Source organism: Watersipora subatra, chromosome 11 (assembly GCF_963576615.1).
Source record: "Watersipora subatra chromosome 11, tzWatSuba1.1, whole genome shotgun sequence".
Taxonomy (NCBI): Eukaryota; Metazoa; Bryozoa; class Gymnolaemata; order Cheilostomatida; family Watersiporidae; genus Watersipora; species Watersipora subatra.
In genome coordinates, this window is record NC_088718.1 from 38953718 (window position 1) to 38977723 (window position 24006).

The following is a 24006-nucleotide window of genomic DNA, read 5'->3' on the forward strand; positions in this document are numbered from 1 at the left end:
ATATATATATATATATATATGTATATAGACATTTGCAGTAGAGACATATATATATATATATATATATATATATATATATATATATATATATATATATATATATATATATATATATACTTTCATTAGGCAGTCCACACAATCAGTCCACACAATTTTTTATAGAAAAATGTTTTACATGTGATGTCATAAAAAGAGAGATATAATCTTGTGGTTTCATAAACACAAGAACAAAAATTTGTGCAACGAAGATTTGAAATTGCTAATCAGAAGAGGTTAGCTTACATATTAACATGACATAAAATAACTAACATGTTAAGGTTAACTTAACTTACATGGACAATACCTTTTATTTTATATGATCCTTAAATAAAATCACAAATTTGGTCAATAACCAAAATGGTATTTCCAGAACATGCCATGTTTTGCATACTGCTGCCCAAGTCCGGTTCACGGACGGTCAGAAAAAATGCAAAAGATTTTGTTTGCTTCAGCCGTTTCCGGTGGCCTTGATCTGCATGGAAAACAGAGAGAAACTTTGATTACTACCTTGAGTAAGACAGCCCAAGCAGGTGCTTCCACTATTATGCTGAGACAGGAAACTGACTGGGAGGTAAGGTGTCATGATATTTTGATAGCATAGAAAATGTGTAGTTTTATTAGCTCTCTGCGTAATCTGTGGCCACGATCAGAGTTTTACGCAAACTCATTGACCTGCTAAATGTATATGCGATCATTTTTTGTTATTTATGGCAAAACTACCTTATGTGCCCTCTAGTACACTATAATGGTTAAGACTTCAGAGATTTCGAGAATAAGTTTGAATTTACAGTTAGTCTCACCTAAAGAGCAGACAACTTTAAAAGGGATGCTGCATGTTACCATAATGGTTAAAACAGGTTCCAAAGGCTCAGTTCCAAATGATTTAAAATGTAGGCAGGAGAGAGCATCATGCTGACAGCTACATCGTACGATGCTCAAGAGACTGAGGTTGTTACCATCACAGCTGTGAATGGAAAAGAGATTTCTATCACCCCTGTACTTATGTACAAACATCTTGGTAAGAAGTTTTTCCAGTTCAATTCAAATATAAGTTTTTAAAGTGCACTTTCTAACTTACCACAAAAAAGCACAATTCCTACAATTCCCATCGTTTTTAGGGTTGGTAAACATTTTAATACAAATGTCTTTATATTAAAAGAAACTTTGAAATAGTTTGGCATTTACTTGTGTTGATTAGTGGTATGCATCGTTATTTGTTCAGTTAATCTTGAACTTTGTAACCTTCACAGGAGAGACACTTAGCCAAGCGTCTGGTGAAACATCTTACAGCTTGGCATCTGAGGTGGCTCTGCTCACGCGGAATGTCGTGGTGCGTGGTGGTGATCATGCAGACATGGAGAGGCTTGGCTTTGGCGGTCGAATTCTTGTAAGCTCGAATGTCTCAGAGGATGACGTGCTTTTAGTTGGTGAGTCTTTCTTTCAACAAATGGAGCTCCTAGAGTATATTTTGTTATTATATCTGAGTTGCTATGGTTACTATAGGGTGTATTCTTCATTGTAGGCAATGTTAGTAAATTCAGTGGTTGTATAGCTTACACTAGTTCACAAGAGTAGACAAATTTTATGTCTATGTATAAAGTATATTTAGAGTTGCCTCCACTTTGCTTGAAACCTGCTTTAGCATCAGATTAGGTTTTAGCAACTCTTACTCACTCAACAACAATACAATATTTTAGCAGGCTGAATTGTTATTTACTAAGTTGCTTGTCAAGCTCAGATGGCTTGATGCCTCCTAACCTATCTACATTTAAGCCTGACACACCCGGTATGTCAGGGTTGTCCTCTCGATGATTATTCGTAGCGCATGTGAACGCTTAAATGATGACATCACAGAGGCAACACAGATATGTTGAAAAACATTGCGGCTTTCAAAATTTCTTAATATTTCACAGTGCATCAACGATACTCTTGCGCAACGCACACCTCTTCAGCTACGTCACAGATTGCTTGATCGATATTTCCTTTCGTGATAGTTGCTGCGGGTCTAGTATTTCAGCGATTGCATGAGAGCGTAACGATTCTTATAATGAAATGAAAAAATATTAACAAAACGATAATAAAAACATTATGTATGGAAAATTCACTGATGTAAACGCAGATAGTTTTGTGGTAGTTTGAACATTGTTACCGCAGGCGATTACTGAAGTATTGTGGGATTATTGCTGATTTACTTTGACATAGGAATTGACTTTGACATTCCAATTATTCAAAATATGCCATGAGCAACTAGGAAGTCAATGCACACCCAAAATTTGGCTTTATCCTTTTTGTGATACTCTATGCAAAGTGATGAAATGATAGTTACGTTGTCAATTGGATCTCACTCTAATGGCTGGTACACGCTACATCACTGTATATTGACACTAATCCCACAGTACATCTGTGATTGTCTCTGATAACATTATTAATACTATCAAAAACCCATCTGTACTTCCATTAGCAATTAGTTTTCGCCATCATTACCAAATTAGTTGCTGAAACGTTAAATTACTAATCCCGCAGCAACTGTCATGGAAGGAAATATTGGTCATGCAATCTGTGACAGTCAAACATCATTGCCGAAGTGGATCGAATTGCACTAGCTTTCATGGGCGATCACCGGAATATTGGGAAATTTTGACAACTGGAATTTTTTCTGTTAAATCCACGTTACCTAGGTGACGCTATTGGTTTTTCATGAACATAGTTGGCTAATAATAACCTAGAGGACAACCTTGACACAACGATACAGTGTGAAAGAGCCATGTGCAGTAGAGACATTTGCACACTCACTGTCAGCAAGTCCTTAAATTAAATTGTATTAAATTAAGTTGCTAGCTATTAATTTAATGAGTAAGTTAATGCAATGTTAGTTCGCAATATTGACCACAGCACTGTTCATAGCTAAACCCGCTTCCATTATGTTTCCATGACGAGGTTAATCTACAAGTCATCCACAAAATGGAAGCAGCAAAAATACACAAATAAATAAATCAAGCGGGTTTTATTGCTTGCAAATTTTTACCGAACAGTTCATGCTTGTGAAAGACGGAATCGGCACTTGCGAATGATGCGCAATAAATAAGGCTGTGTAAACAATTCTACATGTATTTTAAACCTTTTCTACAATTCAGTCAGTCCGTAGTTTTAGTAGTTTCATTCTAATTCAGAACTACATTTCAGCAGTTCTGAATTCATCACTATAATCACTGGCATAGAAATCGTTATCGTTTCTAACAAAACACAACCGTTAATTTACGACGTGCGAATGCCCATAAAAACACCTACCTTTCTTTCAACAAATGGAGCTCCTGGAGTATATTTTGTTATTGTACCTGAGTATATTGCGCAATAGTTGAACGGGTGCACAACTCCAAATTCACAGCATCCGCGCGATGGAAACAGTGTATAACTCTTACGAAATTATGAACAGTGCAATTAAAATTTTAGACCAACACGCATCACTCCCGTATACAGCACTTTCGAATGTAGAGGATTCAAATGTAGAATTCCTTCTAGCTCAATACAAATCAACAAGCAGTGTCTTCTTTTTTATGTGTTGATTACCGAGTAACAGGAGGATATACAATTCCGTACTATTAAGTACAGCTTAGTTGAATGAGCAGAAGATATATTTAAATTATATTAACGCAATGTCTTTGCACAGGATGGGCCAGAGTGTCATACACACAGTTCAAACATATGGGTCAGCTGGGCTACTCTGAAGCATTCGATCCTCGCTACGCCATAGCCTATGTGCAAACAGGAGAGACGAGCAACATCAAGCCTTCTTGGTTGAAGGGAAATTCATTTGATACTGGATTTTCTCCAGCCATCGGTCTCTTTGGATGCTCAGGCGTAAGAGTGCAGCATAACACCATGTATCAAGTTGTAGGTGGAGGTGAGTGTGCATTTGTTTACAATTGGATGTTTCTTTTTGGTTTTTGTTTTGTTGTGTCAAAGATGGATTTTCTTACAAAGCCTCTAAGTGAGGATGGGCTGCTTACAGTGTTATTCAGAAATAAAAAGCAATTTTTATTCTTGCAAAGAGAATGGTTATCCTCTGATGCTTTTTTACGGACAAAAACTGCTTTTTTTGTGCTGCTGTTTATCTAGTCTGGGTAAAATGTATTATACACCTATATGCATTACAGCAAAACAATAACTGAAACACAGATTGTTATTATATCTAACATAAAATGCCTTATGGCAATATATTAATATATTGTGGTGGTACAATGCAAACTTGATAAAGAGGTTTTAAGGCTGAAGCCTAGTATTTTAATATTAAATTCTATTTATTAATTTAATAAATATTTTGAATGTATAAGAAAAAAAATTGTTGAAGCAACAATCTTGAATATGCTCACTGCCTGTCAACTGGGCTCTACATCCGATTGGCCAAGCTATTGTGAGCTCTGCACTCCGATTGGCAAAGCTATTGTGAGTTTTGCACCCCGATTAGCAAAGGTATTGTGAGCTCTACACCCAGATTGGCCAAGCTATTGTGCACTTGGATCCTTCGTCGATGATTTTTATTAGATATCTTTTCACAATTGTCTTACTTAATGAAGAATTTAAATTCTATTCAATCTTAGTCTTTAGCTTTACTCCGTAAAAAAGTAGAGTGGCAAATTCTTTTTTGATTTTTATATTGATTACTTTTTGGGGCAAAAAAATAAATACATTTTTATCTACCAATTTTGATGAAGTTGATATCGGATTTATATTCCTCTTCATTCTAATTCACTGTCACTATACTTGGTAGGAATGGTTGTGTATGGTAATGACCACGTGATTGAGGGTAATTTGATTGCTTTGAACCTCTGGACTGGCGCTTATGGAGGTCGAAGCGAATCCAAAAATGTACATTATGAAGCTTCGTTCGAGATGGTGGGAGCCGGAAACATTGACTTCAGGGACAATATCGTGAGTGATTTCTGTATAAAAACTGTAATGACCGCATTTTCTCACCCAACAAGAACTCCCGCACAAGCTAGATAGAGTATGAGACTGTTATGCGTAGCTTTCACAGCAGGATTGTAGTCTCTCCTCTCATACACAGACTAGTAGCGATCTCACTATACTAACATTCTCTTCCACTCTCCACCAACCAGTGTGACAGAGAAGGCATCTACCGCAAATTAGTTAATCTTCAGCCAGCACCTAACGAGGTTTGCAACAAGTAGAAAATATTGAACTAAATTTTTTGAGCTTTTTTGTAGGTTTTTTTGATATATATACTTTGTTGAGCAGTTTAGGGTTAAAGGAAATTCATGCAATTATAATCAGTTCCTGCTGGTTTTGTTAGCCAGAATCACTACCAGGGTTAGGTTAGCATATGCTTCGACAGTGTGAGTCGTGTGCAAAAAGTGAGGATTTAAATGACTTGCTTCCAGCTGTTCCCACAAAATAGAGTTGCATCAGCTGACTTCTGGATTCTTTCTTGTTCTCAATTATTTTCTAAAATTTTAGATTTTTTACAGCAAAGATTCTTTGAATTGCTTGTGACGTCTGCTTATAAATGTGTAAAACTTTCATTTTTGATTGGCTCCCTATCGCGCGTTTTAAATTTGTTCACTAAAACCTGTAGGCCTACTCTTGGTGCGCATGTGAGATGTTCATCCTTTCCGTTTGAGATGGTAGTTGTTTTTCTTCAGTCCGTAGCCTACACTTACAATGTTTCTTTCTAGGCGGCTGGCTCAGAGAGGGCTGGTTTCAGGGTGCGGGGAGAATTGTGCGGAGATGAACCACGCTACACCGGCAATCGCGCCCATGCCGCCATGTTTGGTGTGATGATGTGGGAGGGTGATGAAATCAGTACAGAGTGTTTCCAGGTCTCTAGTAAGTATTCAAGAGAAGACAGAGTAATACTAGGCAGTATTGGCGTTGCTGTTTTGAGTCACTTGTTCCTACTTAAAACATTGTTTTACTCAAAATAATGTGGCAAGTAAAGGTTTTGCTTCATATTTTAAAGCAAATGTATGAACAGAGCTATTTTCACTTACCGTACTTTTCGGACTATTAGCCGCTACATTTTCTGACGATTTGAGCCATGCGGCCTATGTAAGGGTGCGGCTATTCTGTAGTTTTTTTTTCACTGCTAGGGCGCATTAACCACAATCTCTGGTTAGTGCGCCTCTAACGGTGAAAAAAAAACGAAACAATGCCTGACTGTTCCGTTAGGCACTAGGTTAAAAAGCGTCGGTTAATACGAAACAGTGCCATTAGGCACTGTTTCGTTTTAAACAGCAATGTTGGTGCCGCGTTAAAAAGCACTGTCTTGAGTTCTGCAGCCTATACAAAGGTGCGGCCTATGTATTGTTTTATTATTTTTTTTGGAAAATAAAGCAGATGCAGCTTATATAGGGGTGTGGTTTATAGTCCGAAAAGTACGGTATAGTGTATTATCTCTGAAACAAGTACGTACCATCCCCATCACCATTGTCATCATTTTAATATATCATCAAATCGATTTTAAAAAACCAGTCAGAATCAATTTCAACTGGTTGTCACTGGTTATAGCTAGTTATAGTAAAAACCATTCAGCTTTACTACTGTAGGGTACCTATCATAAAAAGATTTGAGAATCATCATAAGATTGATTTTAAGAAACCAGTTAGAACCAATCTCAGCTGGTTGTAAGTAGTTATAACTGGCTTTAACTAGTTTCAGTTCAAATCATTCAGCTTTACTATTTCTGTAGATTATTTATCATGGAAAGCCTACGACTTTGGAATCTTCATTCAGACACCTGGAGACAGAATAAACCTTAATGACAATGTGCTCATTGAGAATGGTCTCGGTGTGTGGACGAATACGTATAGCCCTGGATCTCTTTCGCATATCAAAAAGACAAAGTCGGTGTATGTCAACAATGGCAAGTATTTTATCATTAAATCCCATCTATTATTACTATTTCAAAATGTGTAAGAAAATAATTAATCGAAAATATGTTCTTTGACTTGATGGGAGATAGTTTGTAATTAAAAATTGTAAAATTTAGCTTTTAATTTGTGTGGCTATAGTTCATATTGCCTTTTTAATAATTCCAAGCAGTTTCGATATGAGATGGCGGTAATCAGTGAGTAACCAAAAACTCACTATGATTGATGAAGTACTTACGCTGTCAAAGTTACATTTTATTTATTTATTTTTAAGTTTATTATTTAAATATGAATTCAACAAAGTGTCATTATTCAACTGTGGTGATCTACACTAGCTATGAAACTGCCAATGAGACCCAAAGGAGACATAGTCAAAGACTTTTAGCTGTGTTTCATTCATTTTTGGCAGGTCTGTTTGTAAATACTATAGTCGCTGCCTATTTTTTTATATATTTATGTGTAATAATTCTTAATCACTACTGTCCAGGATTTTAGTTAGTCATATGTTTTAGTGTTTTAATTAAGCTATTGATTATACTATTATTTTTAATTGGGTGTCAGGGTGGCTTAGTGGTATCATCTTTGAATGTCAACCATGGGGTTGGTGGTTCGAGCCCTGCTTAATGCCAATCTGACAAAAAGCTCTCAGCAAGCTTTCAACCCTAAATTGCTGGATCTTTCGGATCTAGACCTTAATTTGGAGGCTCCGTGTACCACACTGACAACGTGGGCACATTAAAAATCCACCTCTGTCCTTCGCACATTAGACAAGTGAAATGGCTACCTGGCTCTGTCAAACAAGACGTGTTGCAAATATGTATCCATTCATGTTAACCCATAAATATATAATAAACCTAGATTGACCAATAGGGAAAAAGCCTGTCAGACTTAAATAGCATGACGTAACGTCATTGTATTGTACCTCACGCTTGACTGCACTATCGTTAACAATGGAGCTAATGATGAGAATTTGGCAAAATCACATTTATTTTCACATAAAAACCTTCTTGTATACATAATCAAGTAAACTAAAGCAATTCTGTGATAATATCTGATAACCACCATAAATTAAAAGTATAAAAGCTATGAAACGTTGCACACAAATCATGAGCTATAAGGGCTTTATTTGCCACCCTCTCCTATCCCCATTCTCTCTTCTCCCCTTCTCCAAAGAAGAAGTGAGAAGGGGAAAAGAGAGAAGAGAGAAAAGAGAGGGGGACAAATAGCCCACTCACCCGAAGAGCCAGACCCTGGCTAGGTAAAAGACTAATATCATGTTGAACTAAACATGACTAAATATGATGAGCCTGTGAAGTTTTGATCTGACGAGGGAAATGGAATCAATGGCTTTCTTAGCTAGAACTGGAACGAGACTAAGGAATGCAGGGTCGGACCAGATTCAGGGTCAGTAATGAGGGCCAAGATTGTGTCGGACCCGGGTCAGCACGGCGGCGATTTTTTATTCATTTAAGGTTAAGAGATAGTTCTATTACAGCCTAATGTTGTGACATCAATAAACTAAGATAAAAGAAACCATTATCACACCAATCATTATATTTTGTGGCTTGGTTTATAGATGCAATCTACAACTTATGGCTGGACATTGGTGGATCAATGCTATTCAATGGGTGATAGATTAATGGCATGATTTGGCTAGTGTTTTTATTACAGATATTATTTCCAACTGCTACTATAATCAACAAAAGATTAGTTAAGAAATACTTTACAAATATAGAAATAGATAACCCAGCAAAAATCCATCACTTCTCTAAAACTTCTGGTATTAGTGAAAGAAACTAAAAATAAAATAAGTTTGCTGGATTGAAGGTTCTTAGACGGGCTTTTAAGTTCCTCAGGATGCCCTCGTTGTAAATGCCTCAATTGTATTGAGATGGACCCTTCTTTTTAGCTTAAAGGTTGACTTGCAACAAAATTCAAATTACAGTTATTTGGTATCAAAAGATTCACCATGTTTTACTATGTTGTGTTGTAGGTGCCAAATACGTGGAAATGTGATTACAAGCATTTAAAAGCTCAAAAACGAAAAGCCGTCGTAGATTGTAATCTGTTTATTTCTCTGACGTAGTCATTACAGTTTGGTTATCGTCTTGTCACACGATGTTCTCACGTGAATTGAAAAGCCAATAAAAAGCTAAATATAAAACTTATCGTATCACTAGTTTATGACAAACACTTCGGGTTTTATCGAATACCCCGTATCAAATATAGATGCTCGCTACTTTACAGGTTTGTTTCGGCATTATTCAATCGTCAAGTCGTAATCTGATCACGTGACCCAATAATTCGAAAATAATTTTTGCAGCACTTTTCGATTATCACAGGTGGCCAACAGGCTCGTCATGATTATCAGATAATGATCTGTACTCTTTCGAGCTAAGGTTAAAAAGTTTAACTGTTTTTTTACGGTAAGTTATAAGATATCAGTGCTAAAAGTGACAGCATTACAATGGCGATAAAACAGACGCGTAAGAACAATAGACATAGTTTTATTAAATGCGTGAAGTATATTTGTAAAAATATTTCGACGAATGAGGTTGCATGAAAGTGTAAACAGAAATCATCCTGTAACAACTATGTCCCATTTGAGCCGTGTTGGAAAGCGAATCCAAACTACGCCGGTCTCGTATGGCTGCGATTAACTGTTCGTTTTTGAGCTTTTAAGAGCTTGTAATCACATTTCCACAGATTTTCCACCTACAACACAACAGAGTAAGACATGGTGAATCTTTTGATACCAAATAACTATAATGTGAATTTTATTGCAAGTCAACCTTTAAACAATAGCATTGGGTTGAACCTCAGCAACTTCTCCATGGTGACAAATAGTGCTAGCCTGGGAAAGTTTTTCACCAATCCAGCACTACTAAGCAACACTCTCGTCGCTGTCTCACTGTGGTTGCAAACCTCAATCACCGCAGGCGAAGACAAAGTCAAGCCGCCACGATTCTTAACTGTGGTTAGGGAATTTTTTGCTTGGTTTACATCATAGTTGGTAACACCCACGATGCTAGTGATACAATCATTACATTTCAGCTTTGCTGACCTTGCCAGCTACATAGCCAGCTGTAAAATAATCATTCTGTTTCATTTTTTACTTAAGACATACTTGCATACTCATCATATTTAGTCATGTTTAGTTCAGCATGATATTAGTATATTTACCTAGCCAGGGTCTGGCTCTTTGAGTGGGTAGGCTATTTGCCCCCCCCTTCTTTTCTCCCTTCTCTCTTTTCCCCATCTCACTTCTTCTTTGAAGAAGGGGAAAAAAAGAATGGGGATAGGAGAGGGTGGCAAATAAATCCCTGATGGCTCATGATTTGTTCGCAACAATTCATAGCTTTTATAGTTTTAATATATGGTGGTTATCAGATATTATCACAGAATTGCTTTAGTTTACTGGATTATGTATCCATGAAGGTTTTTATGTGAAAATAAATGTGATTTTGTCAAATTCTCTTCATTAGCTCCATTTTTAATGACAGTGCAGTCAAGCGTGAAATACAATACAATGATGTTACGCCATGCTATTTAAGTCTGACAAGGCAACCGATGGGAATAGCTATTATTGGCCAATCTAGGTTTATATATCTATGGGTTAATCTGACAGTTCCAGAAGAAGCCCTTGATAAGTGTTACGACCACCCAAGATAGCTTATAAAAACCTAGTCCTGGTGGTGTGTTTCTCTACTAGAGAACACTTCCAAGCATTGTCACTACATGACAGAAGCATGTCATTATTATTATTTATATTATTCTTTTTAGGTAATTTTATTAAATCACTTTTTATTTAATGAACCTATTTTTCTTTTATTAAACTAATCTTTTTATGGGTTAATGAATGTTCAGTAAGTGTTATGACTCATATATGGAATTCTTAGTGTCTGCTGAATCGGCAGGCATTTGCTAATATCGGCCAACATCTGCGACCTTTATCATATATAAAAAAGCCTCAATTTAGATTGGGAGGAAATATGTAGCAGAGTCAGTCAGAGATGTAAGATGCAATATATATACAGTTATACTGTTCTACCCCGTGGTTTGGAAACTATTTTGCATCAGCAATAAAAGAACTTGCGCAAGTACACAGTTGAATAGAAGAAGTCAAGGAATGTTATCTTTAGTATAAATATAAACAAGCGCCGGTACCCTTTCACTATAATACATAAACAACTCCGGTAGCCTTTCACTATTATACATAAACAAGCGCCGGTAGCCTTTCACTATAATACATAAACAAGCACCAGTACCCTTTCACTATAATACATAAACAAGTGCCAGTAGCCTTTCACTATAATACGTAAACAAGCGCCGGTACCCTTTCACTATAATACATAAACAAGTGCCAGTAGCCTTTCACTATAATACATAAACAAGCGCCAGTACCCTTTCACTATAATACATAAACAACTCCGGTAGCCTTTCACTATAATACATAAACAAGCGCCGGTAGCCTTTCACTATAATACATAAACAAGCACCAGTACCCTTTCACTATAATACATAAACAAGTGCCAGTAGCCTTTCACTATAATACGTAAACAAGCGCCGGTACCCTTTCACTATAATACGTAAACAAGCGCCGGTACCCTTTCACTATAATACATAAACAAGTGCCAGTAGCCTTTCACTATAATACGTAAACAAGCACCAGTACCCTTTCACTATAATACATAAACAAGTGCCAGTAGCCTTTCACTATAATACGTAAACAAGCACCAGTACCCTTTCACTATAATACATAAACAAGTGCCGGTACCCTTACACTATAATACATAAACAAGTGCCAGTAGCCTTTCACTATAATACGTAAACAAGTGCCAGTACCCTTTCACTATAATACATAATCGAGTGAACTTGTCTGATTTGGCTCCTTAGACTCCTCCTCAAAATCTTTGCTGAATGTACTTTTGCTTCTTGTTCTGGTCATTCTAATGAAGACAGTTTCATCGCTGTAGGCTATGTTTCTGGAGCAACAGAGTTCTTCGACTGCAGCACAGATGTGAAGCCTACTGGTACAAACTGGGAACTGTCTAGTCTTGCTCGATCTTGGAGAATCGATGGTGGCTTGGTTGGTTTCTCATTCCCTAATGCAGACAGTGGTCCAAATGGTCTACCCACCCACCCATTCAAAGGCCGTATGAGTTACCCAGCCATTGATGGTGTCCAGCATATGTCAGGTAGGCTTAGATACAGGAACATTTGGCAGGTATGCTCAGATATAAGGGCATATGGCAGGTATGCTCAGATATAAGGGCATATGGTAGGTATGCTCAGGTATAGGAGCAGATGGCAGGTCTATTCAGGTACAGAGGCTTATGACAACTACTGTAACTATTCATAACTATCATAAGCCTCTGTAACTACTGCACAGAGGCTTATGATAACTACTACAAGTATATTCAAGCACAGAGGATGTGACATGTACAGAGGGCATGTGGCAGATATTTTCAGGAACATAGGCATGTAGAAGATACATTCAGATATAGGAGCGTATGGTAGGTGTATTCAGGTATAAGAGCATATGGCAGGGTGTTCAGATACGGAGCCATATGGCAGATATACTCAGATATAGGAGCATATGGCAGGTATGCTAAGGTATAGGGGCGTATGACAGGTAAGTTCTGTTACAGGTTTCTGCTGCCACTGTGAGGCAATCTCTGATAATTCTTCTCTGCTAAGTATACAATACCATGCTGTTTAACTGTAGTCATCCTGTAAAACTGATGAGCAAGATTTCAATGTATCATACAAGCGTCAATATTAGTCATGTATGCATATGTATTTAGGCATAACCATAGCCAATATGGGTGAAAGGACCTGCAACAGTGCTCAAGTCCGGGACTATGTAATAAGCACGAACCCTTCGGCTGATGATCTTGCCCATCTTGTCATTATCAGCGGCACACAGCGAGAACCAACAGTAGACACAGGTTCTTTAGTCTTTTATCATCACGCCAACCCTGGGTATGCATACTTCTCTAACTGTCATTGCATTTGTAGTGTGCTAAGATTGTTGTGGCATTTGACATTGTAATGTATAGATACTTCCATTGTTAGCCTGTGATCTTTGATATATGACTGATGATCAGCTTGATCACTCACTCCCTTTGACTGCTAAATCAAATTGTAAAGAAAAATACATGTAGATGCTCTGTATTCAAGTCACCGATGTAAGCTTGTCAAGTACCTATATTAGTTTAAAAAGCATTTGTGCCAGTTTTTCAAGCATTTGTTTCACCTTGTAATGTACTTTTGCTACTTTGTGAAGCACCTGTGACAACTTGTCAAATACTTGCGTCAGATTCTAACATACTTGCAGCTATTTTATAAAGCATCTGTTCGTGCTTATCTAGCACTTGTCGGCTTGTTTAGTTTTTATGCTAGTTTATGAAGCACCTGTGCCTGTTCATCAAACAACACATGTTTATTTTCCTGTGGTTTTTACCACTTGTTTTCATGTGTCAGTAGTCGTTAATCTGTGGCACGGCCGCTGTAATCTTAACATCCCATTGCAGAAAAGCAAACCCATCTGACTGTGTGGACATGGTTTGTGATGGTCACAGAAAGGCTTTGATGGAAGATGTTGATGGCTCATTCTTAGGATCTGGTACGTATACTCAAACGTTTGAGCAGCATTTGTGTAAACATAGCTCTTTTTTACACGATTGCTGCTATTTGTGGTAACTCAAAGTTATTGGAATCAAGCTCTATACTTTTATTCTGTATATTATTATAATAATTTATATAATCAATGTACTGTTCAGTGTCAAAGTAGCTTTGACTGTCCTTCCAGGTAATCCTGGCTTCATAGTTGATGATGCAACAAATGAGTGGGACGGGGACCCGAGATTTGGAGTAGGTGACTATAGGATTCCTAAGGCTATGTTGACCTATCCCAACTCCACGCGCATGAATCCACCTCCCAACAAAGGTATTTATACTATCAAAAGGTTTGTCAGTATTTGCACTGGAGTTTGGTGCTTAATGTCCCCTATTAGTTCATGAGCTCATGAGGTCAAAAAGGATGGATAAAGTGCTTTTTCACATCATTATGCAAAACTATTAACTTTTTTGCTACCAAATTAATCATTTTTACAGAGTCATAATTAAATATTTGGTAAAACCTAATATTTGACAAGGAAACGTATAAACTGTCATGACTTTTTAACTACACGATCTATAAAAAACTTTGATACCAAATTAATCAGTGTGAAAGTTTACATCATCGGATGCCGTAAATAGTGAAACTGAGCTCAACGTGGGCTTTAAACAAATTGATATTAGCTCAATGCAAGCGGATGGTTGTTTCCTTTTATTTATAGATGAACTTTCACAAAACTTTCACTAGATTTTATCAAAAAGTCTTGGTTTTTTTATAATTTTCTAGCGATTTTGATGTTTGAGGTGATCTGAGTGCTAGAGTGTTTCAAAATTAAAGTCGAGAAAGTTTAATAAAACTTGATTGCACTTAAACCCTAAGTAGCGACGAGGCTACGCAATCATCATCTAGCCGGATTTATCTTCTCATAATTTCATACATCTGTTCACTTTGTTGAAAAATAGACTTGGGTGACACCAAATTATATCCTCCAGTATTTCAACTCTTCTTGTAGGTATCTATCTAAACAACGCGATTGCCTACATGGATTCATGGCAGGCTTTTAGGAGCCACGACACAATCTACAAGCTGCTTGTTATTGAATCAATGGATGCAGACACGGAAGTTCGTAGGCTGTCACCCATCGCTCTAAAATCACGCACAGGCCAGACCGTCGATCTCCTTAATGGGCCCCAGGACCATGGCTGGTGCGCGGGCTACACTTGTCAGAAGAGAATCTCTACCTTCTGGGCAGTCGTTGCTACAGGTTAGCTTTTACAGATCATGATATTTGCTGAGAGGGAGATTGTTGTGTTGATATATTTGGAATTATCTCTCCTATACCAAATAATCAATTCCGAGGCAACTTGATTAGTCTATTTGTTAATTAACAAACATACAGACCTTGACCTTTTGAACAAAACACATGCTATGTTAAACAAAGTGTGCCTATGCTGAACTAGAAGGGTTTTGTAGCAAATGTTTTATGTTAGTTTTTGATGACTTGCACAAATATTTGTATTTTCATGTACCTTTCTTGTAATTTACTTTGTCTTACTATATATTGTTATGTAGCATTATATATTTTCATGTACCTTTCTTGTAATTTACTTTGTCTTACTATATATTGTTATGTAGCATTATATATTTTCATGTACCTTTCTTGTAATTTACTTTGTCTTACTATATATTGTTATGTAGCATTATATATTTTCATGTACCTTTCTTGTAATTTACTTTGTCTTACTATATATTGTTATGTAGCATTATATATTTTCATGTACCTTTCTTGTAATTTACTTTGTCTTACTATATATTGTTATGTAGCATTATATATTTTCATGTACCTTTCTTGTAATTTACTTTGTCTTACTATATATTGTTATGTAGCATTATATATTTTCATGTACCTTTCTTGTAATTTACTTTGTCTTACTATATATTGTTATGTAGCATTATATATTTTCATGTACCTTTCTTGTAATTTACTTTGTCTTACTATATATTGTTATGTAGCATTATATATTTTCATGTACCTTTCTTGTAATTTACTTTGTCTTACTATATATTGTTATGTAGCATTATATATTTTCATGTACCTTTCTTGTAATTTACTTTGTCTTACTATATATTGTTATGTAGCATTATATATTTTCATGTACCTTTCTTGTAATTTACTTTGTCTTACTATATATTGTTATGTAGCATTATATATTTTCATGTACCTTTCTTGTAATTTACTTTGTCTTACTATATATTGTTATGTAGCATTATATATTTTCATAATTGTTGTATGGCCTAATTTAAAAAAAAGTTTTTGTTTGAAATAAAATCATTGCCAATAAGCGTGTATATGTATATAAATATTTCTATATACATGTATATTTATGTACTTATATCGATAAATACATCTATGTATGTAGGCTATGTATAAATACTTTGATATACACTGGGTATATATAAATATATCTATATAAAGATATATATATCTATACATAGTGTATCAATGTATATATCTGTATACAGTGTACCAGTACCAGACAAGTGGTCAGGCCTACTGCTAACACCACTCTATGCTCTAAAAAGTGTGGAGTGTTATAACTAACTGGAGTGCTGGAATAGGTTAATGTCATTTATCTTTCTTTCAGATTGGTGTTTTTTTAAGGTCACAATAGGTCTGTTTCCTGCTTCTGCATTTGTCAAATGACTTGCGTTAAAATGTCTAATGTGTTATTATTATATATATATACATATATATATATATGTATATATACATTTATATATACATATATATATATGTATGTAGATATATATACATATATATATACATATACATATATATATATATATATATATATACATATATGTGTATATATATACATATATATATATATATATATATATATATATATATATATACATATATATATACATATGTATATATACATATATACATTTATATATACATATATATATATATGTATGTAGATATATATATACATATATATATATATATATATACATATAGGATATATATATATACATATAGGATATGTATATATATATATAGGAGACCCGAGTTAGAGCAGAAAATACCACCCATACGGGTTAACCGGGGTGAGGAAACAATTTTTATATATATAATAAAACATTAAATATGAACATGGTGTCACTGTAAGTGACACCATGTTCATATTTTGCGATTTGCGATGCCAAAGGCCATTACTCTTTAGCTAGTTAATCATTAATAACATTGTAGAAATGCCTATCTGTTTAAAGGGTATAAGTTCAGTTGTCTTCTTCCGTAGTGGTGAGAGAAGACAACTCTAATCCTTAGTGCATTCGATCTTGGGGAAACTGGCTTGAGAATCTTCTGTTTCTAAGTCTCCTGCATTTTTGTTTTCAGGACAAACATACGATCTGTACATGACAGGCAGCAACCCGCAGCACACACGGTTTTACATGCTGCAGGCAGACAACTCTCATAAGATAAACCTGGCTGTCTACTACCACTCTCCAATGAGACTTGACCTTTTTGCTAATGATGTTTATATCTATCCGAAGAATGCTGAAATTGAGAGTGATGGCGACTACAAACTTCTTGTTAGTTATTGTATTCCATGGTTTTACATGTGTCAACCTTTCATTTGTACATCATCCTCTTTTTACTCATATATGGTTTGTTGGTTTTGCTAAGGAGGCAATGACAATATTTAAACAAAAACCGTAGGTCATCCTTAGTTGTTGTATATCATTAGATAAGTTAGCGATATATCCCTATATCATTATGTTCCGCTTAACAAAGATTTTTGTTGTTTGTGATTGGCTAATAAGTTTTTTACGAACTCTTAATGGTTTATAATGTTTGAGATTCATTCATTGGTTCATAATGTGGCCTAGTGCCAGTTTATTTTTTAATTTCTTTCCAACTTCGTAGGAATCGAGTGCCAGTCCATCAGAATACATCCCAAATGTGGACACAGATGCTCATGGACAGAACTACTTTGACAGGGAGTGGCAGCTACAGTACTTCATACTTGGCAGTAAGGATTGTATTGTTTCCTTTCAGGTTTACTAACCCAGGATCGAAGGATGTGCCATTCTTAATGCTAGCCTATGTTCCTTGCTATATAGAGTGTTAGTTGTTTTTAGAACTAGCTGTTCTTTAATTTTGCAGAATTTTCATTGCTACTTTTTTCATTATTAAGATTATGAAGATTAATGTGAGCGGTTTTTTTCATGGAGTCAACAACAATCTTTCATGCCAATGAGGTGTTTACAATACTAATTGATTCATGATATCGTATAGCATATGTCTTCATGACCAAGGGAAGCGATTTTAATTTTACAAATTCAAAGCACAAAATACATAAAGTAATAAATAGCCTCATCACTTTCCTTTACGAGTCATAATGTTTCAAACGTTAGATATAGTCAGGTAGAGTCCAACATTTGCTCAAATCTCACATCATACGAGATATTGGAAAGTTTTTTTGTTGAAATAAACATGTGTAAAGGTTTGACTGTAGTTATTCAGTTAAGCTACTGTATATTCAATTCAATTTCAACTTTGTATCTAATTAGATTTGCGCCGTAACAAAATTACATCCAATTAGATTTAAGGTGAGATACTATTTTATCCAATCGCAATGGAGTCTTACTACCGCTGCCTGTAGGTACTGACAAAGTTGATATCATCATGAAAGAGGTGGTCATCGTTTCTCTCTCTTTGCCTCCTATGACGGTTGATGACTTCTTTGGCGAAAATATTGTCAACAACCTTGCCGTTTTCCTCGGAATCCCTGCAAATAAGATCAGAATTGTGGATGTTGTACGAGAGACCAGCAGACGACGCAAACGTCAAACAGAGGGGGTTACTCTTGACCTTGAGATAGGTGAGTAAGGATGCCAAAGCGCGTCTCCATATTTGATAATGCAAAACTAAATTAAACCGCAATAAAAACAATTTATTGCGGTCCATAAAACTAGCCCGTGTACACAGCTTGTCAGACGCTTTGTTTAGTAAAGTCATGAACTTGTGCTTCAACTCCCATATCATTTTAAAACGGGTAGTCAGACATTATCATCATTCCGATGAACATATGTTTTTGTATTGCAGTCTCATTAACATTATATATTAAGACCATATCGTATTCTCATTTTTGGTATATAATCAAATATATATATAGGATAAAAATGATCTAATAGCTAAATATATGGTACTAAAGTGGCATAGCCTAGGTTATTAGATAGCCTAGGTTATTAGATAGCCTAGGTTATTAGATAGCTTAGGTTATTAGATTCATGGCTAAATGCGTAGGCATTTCCTTTGCTCTACAGAAAATTATTTGCTAAAAAATGTTTTGTAGAAAATGTTCAATATTTCATGGCCATATGCAGTTTTCTTTTAAACTTTTGTATCATAAAGCTACTCTAATCTCATATTGGCTTTACCCTAGATTTTTTCAGTTTTTAAAAATACTGTTTATCGTTTGTCAGGTGATCCACCAGTAGATGGACAGGGAACAGATGATGTCAACTCTGGTGACCTTGCGAGAGATGTACTGCTGAATCTCACCAGGCAAGTGGTCGATGCGGTACAGCTTGGAACATTAGGAGATGCCCTTAATGTCAGCATCCTAGGCATCGATGTTCAAGAGCCCCTACCTATTCCAGAGAGTAAGTATCCATTGTATGACAAAGCACTGCAGGTAGGAAAATATGACATAGCACTGCAGTTAGGGAAGTATGAGATAGCACTGCAGGTAGGAAGGTATACCATACACTCGCTTCAAATAAGTCGTGTTTTTAATGAATAAACATAATGCACTCAGCTTCAATCAAAACACTTGCTATAACTTGAAACCTATCAAGTTATTTCAGTAGATACCTTTGAAAACTAAATTATTTTACTCTACTTGCAATTGCATTAGCCATGGTTACAAAGTTATGAGTCACTGTTCTGCAAATGACCTTTTCGTTGTAAACCGTGGCGTGTGAAATGTTGCCCCTGAGATTTTGCAGGACTTGCGCTTCTCAGCGAATTTATAAATACGTAATCAAGTCTACTAGAAAATTACTAGTAACATATTTTGGTACTGGTAGTAAAGTGACTGCGTGTTTAGATTTCTAGCCAGTAATAGCAAGGCTTTAGCTTCCTGATATTTTTAAATGGATTCTAAATTGATTACTGGAGACAAGTTCTATATTTTACTAGCATGTGTTCCATGTAGGCCAGATCTTTCTGCCTTTATTTGTACTGGATACTTACTATATTGCAATACAAACAGTTTGACTTACATATTTTGCTAATTTACTACCTTAATTTAGGCACAAAAGGTTCTGTTATAAATATAGGCTATGATCATAAATAGTTTCATTATGTGTTTATTTGTTCTAATTGGCTGCTAGCTTTTAGCATTATGTTTTATTGGCTGGTTGTTGGATTGTAGATTCAACCAGCTCTGATTGGGCATCCCTGTCCAATAGCAGTTCATTGTTAGCACTCATTCAGATACCAACAGAGATGATCTACTCTGTCCAACTCGAGGCAGACAGAGAGCAACAACCGTTCCCCACACAACCACAGTTTGAGATGTATGACACTAACGTAAGTTTTGTGCTCCAAACATTTCTATTTAGCATGCGGAACCTTGAATGTTAGCAACAAATATCGTGGGTTGGTGATAGTTTGGGTAGCAGTTTAGAACTCATTCAGTCATTTACTAGTTAATGTACTAAAGAACCATCAAATTTTTAGAGACCATTTTCTTTTCGAATTAAATTTGCATCAGCAGAGAAAAATTTGTCGATCAATTTTTGCCAACAAAGTAATAGAGAAGGAATAATGGAAAATTGAAAAGTTTGCCATAGTAAAATGGTGCATTCGTCTGTACGAAGCCTTGCTTAGAGATTAGGAATAGATCCACTGCACAGGATTGGAACTCGAATGTCCAGCTTTGCAGCCAAGCAGACTACTACGTTGAAACATCACAGAATAAATGTGCACATAGTTATTACACAGGATGATCTCTCGTAGCGCAAGGACCGCCAGCATACTAGGAGCCAGAATAATAATACTAGTGATGATAATAGCAAAATAATAATAATAATAGAAAGTAATAAACTTTTGCCAACCTGTTCAAAGCCACAGATGGAGGTGACAAAAAATATTGCATCGTATGGGAAATGATCTCAGGACATTCAGCTTGATTAACCGACTTGCACTCTAACTCTTGCTCTAATCAACCACCTCCTGGCCGGCTAGAATAGTTGTGCAGATAGTTAATGTCTTTGATTTAGCAGCGCACCGGATGATCACTCATGGCTAGTTAGACTGCTGGGGTACTAGTAAAGCTATACAAGAAACATTTTGCAAGAGCTAATGGGGTCAACAATCATTTTTATAAAACCACAACTAAAAGTTCCTTGCTCATTTATTGTTGCACGCTTTGAGCATCATTGTTGGCCAAAAAAGCTTGCTAATACATTGCTAATCATCTGCTATATCAGGGAGATCTTGTGGATGTGCTGGGCTCGAGAGCAGACCCGTGGAAGATCAGGGCGGTTCTCAACATCAACGGCGGTCATTCAGACGCCGTACTTATTGGAGACACAGTCTGTGGCTTCCAAAATGGGATCTGTGCATTTGAGACACTCGGAATTTCACACAGCGGCAGCGGTTACACCATTGGTATGTGTTCTTACGGTGGAGAGTTGATGTTAGCAATGTTTCTTTTTATTCTGATCGACTTGATAGACAAGCTCAAAGTGTAGCAGGTATTCCTGTTATCAAAACCTTTGATCGTGTTGTCAAAAAACAGCTAGTGTATCATAGAGCTTATCTCTTTGCTGATTGTTTTACTCACCTATTTACTTACATTTACCTATTTACTCACTACTTACCCTCCTATTCACCATCCAATTTACTTACATGTGTTTACCTTTTTACTGACTTACAATACTTACCTACCTTACCGAGCTACCCGATGACTTACTCTCCTTCTGAGTTATTTAACTAACAGATTTACATATTTATTTGTCTGATATAGAAGTTAAGCTAGTATTGAATTTCCTTGCGATAGTTAGCAAACTATTTGAGAATCTGGATTTATACAACTTCAAGCTCTCATCTCCATTTACTAACTCTCATTCACTGGCTAGCAATTCATAGCACTTTTCAGAAGGCTACTGTCTAGTAATCCATCAAGGACATCCTTTTCTGCCATCTAAGTTTTTAAAGCTAAATGATGTAGAAAAGGAAAAGTGATGCAGAATTTTTTGTTACTTTTCGTGATATAACATGGCAGTCACTTTTCATACGCAAAATGATTTTTAGAATTTTTTCAAGTATTTACACTCATGTCACATCTCATTGTACTGCATTGATATCACATTCATATCTGCCAGATATCACATTCATATGTGCCAAATATCACACTCATATGTGCCAGATATCATACTCATATGTGCCAGATACCACACTTGCGTGTGCCAGATTCAATGGTTAAGCAAATTGTCTGCAAAATACTCTTTACTTTTGTTTTACAGATTTTGAGATCTTTGACCCATCTGAAGCCACATATGCTGCTGTCAGCGAAGCAATTGCATTAAGGGAGGCGGAGCTTACTGCTGGATTCTCTTACGTGCCTGACAAAGACATGCCTGTCATGATCGATGAGCTCTTCGATGCAGTTGTTGACATCAGAGACTTGAGTTCTCTAGAGATCTTAGAGGATATTGCATGGAAGGTTTGGATATAAGGCTATGTTGTGAGAAACTCTAAATCATCAATACACGATCATAAAACCAAAAGAGGAGTTGGTTTTAAAAGAGCTAAATATTAATTTGAAAAAGTCATTTCATTCAGCCGGTGATCACTTGACTTTTATTGACTAAATGCAAAATGCTTTGCATTTCAGTGATACATTTTTGCTTACATATCAAAAGATACTTGATTTGATATAACTCTGTCATATCTTTCCTACTTTACCTTTTCTCATGTAGCCTTCTCCTATATAACCTTTTCCTCTGTAACCTTTTCTCTTATTAACCTTTCCTGTGCAACCTCTACAGATAAAATAATTTTTTGTGTGCTGCTTTTTCCATTCACTTGTTTGGGAATTGTTTCAAATTTAAAGAGTCGATGGTACATATGGGCGGTGTCTACATATGGGCGGGTTCTACATGCGAGTGGGGTGTACATATGAGCGGGGTTTACATATGATCGGGGTCTACATATGGGCGGTGTCTACATATGGGCAGTGTCTACATATGGATGGTGGCTACATATGGGCGGTGTCTACATATGGGCGGGGTCTACATAGAGGGCGGTGTCTATTTGCTGCAAAGTGCTTGGGTTGAAGCTGACCTGTTTCTACATGCCAGATGCATGAGATTCTATTAAAATGATCGTCTAACTTATACAAGTCAAGTAAATATTTTGCTGCTTGTTAGTTTCTTGATGCGCATATAAAGCAGGATTACATTGTTTAAATTCGTAGGATCACACCTGGAGAGCTACTCTTTCCATCTATTCGCCCGAGATGTCTCCTAGTGGTGCTATGCTCAATGGAACTTTAGAGGCTGACTTTGATCTTGCTACCGGCATAGCTAACTTTACTGACCTTTCGCTAGACATGGCTGGAAGGTAAAGCAGAATTACATAAGCTGAGCCACCATTGTTATCACAGCTTCTTGGCAATGCTAGATTTGTTCTTAAGAATTATTTTATTTCATAAATTGATACTTGCTAGCTAACTAGGACCTTATAGCAAACTACTAGCCAGTTATTAGCAAACTGCTAGCTAGCTACTAGCCAATTACTAGCCAATTGATAGCCAGGAAAAACCACTAAGGAGAATTAATTAATTATAGACACTGTTCAGTGTTTAGTACAAAACACCGAATTTGTGGCGACAGGCTTAGTGGAGTGCTTTATCTACATGATGGTTTTTCTACTCTGTATGGCAGGTTTTTCCTCAAAGCAACTGTGGTCTCGACTCCTGCTGATTACACCCTCACTGGACGTTCTTCCGTCATTGAAGTCCTGCCAAGTAAGTAAAACTTTGTTCTGAAACTCTTGTCCAGTTTGGATGAAGGGACAAAAAGCAAAGAGAAATTGTTGCTACTTCTCAGTTTTACACAAGTTTTTCGGATTAGCAGCTATCTTTCCTCCAGTCTTCCTTCTGCCGAAATGTTTGTTTCCCTTGCCTTATCACTAATAGTAATGATACTACTGGCTGACATTTCTCTTTCTAGATGTGACCATGCAAGATGAAGATGTCAGTTATAGCTTCACATTGAGGTCTCCCTTGGATTATGTAATGTATGCTGATGGTATGGAAGATCTCATTGAAGCATCAGTTTTCAACTACCTACAATCTACCGACCCAACTGCTAGATACCATGACTTCTCTGTCTACTCGGGTAAGGCCTTCACTTTCCAATACAGCTCTTGTT

The 24006-nt window shown here is 36.3% G+C and overlaps 1 protein-coding gene across 1 annotated transcript in view; it reads left to right on the forward strand.

Annotated features, from left to right (window-relative positions):
- LOC137408051 (fibrocystin-L-like) overlaps nucleotides 1–24006 on the forward strand; it is a 40417-nt gene that overhangs the window by 14743 nt on the left and 1668 nt on the right. Inside the window, exons 13-34 of the mRNA XM_068094440.1 lie at nucleotides 492–610; nucleotides 934–1057; nucleotides 1290–1466; nucleotides 3707–3940; nucleotides 4808–4968; nucleotides 5733–5883; nucleotides 6746–6905; nucleotides 11889–12124; nucleotides 12734–12911; nucleotides 13463–13554; nucleotides 13741–13878; nucleotides 14561–14812; nucleotides 16952–17148; nucleotides 17483–17588; nucleotides 18222–18440; nucleotides 19045–19224; nucleotides 19998–20155; nucleotides 21058–21238; nucleotides 22096–22295; nucleotides 23049–23194; nucleotides 23518–23600; nucleotides 23806–23973. Coding sequence (XP_067950541.1) covers nucleotides 492–610; nucleotides 934–1057; nucleotides 1290–1466; nucleotides 3707–3940; nucleotides 4808–4968; nucleotides 5733–5883; nucleotides 6746–6905; nucleotides 11889–12124; nucleotides 12734–12911; nucleotides 13463–13554; nucleotides 13741–13878; nucleotides 14561–14812; nucleotides 16952–17148; nucleotides 17483–17588; nucleotides 18222–18440; nucleotides 19045–19224; nucleotides 19998–20155; nucleotides 21058–21238; nucleotides 22096–22295; nucleotides 23049–23194; nucleotides 23518–23600; nucleotides 23806–23973 — 3660 coding nt within the window. The remainder of the gene's footprint in view (nucleotides 1–491; nucleotides 611–933; nucleotides 1058–1289; nucleotides 1467–3706; nucleotides 3941–4807; nucleotides 4969–5732; nucleotides 5884–6745; nucleotides 6906–11888; nucleotides 12125–12733; nucleotides 12912–13462; nucleotides 13555–13740; nucleotides 13879–14560; nucleotides 14813–16951; nucleotides 17149–17482; nucleotides 17589–18221; nucleotides 18441–19044; nucleotides 19225–19997; nucleotides 20156–21057; nucleotides 21239–22095; nucleotides 22296–23048; nucleotides 23195–23517; nucleotides 23601–23805; nucleotides 23974–24006) is intronic.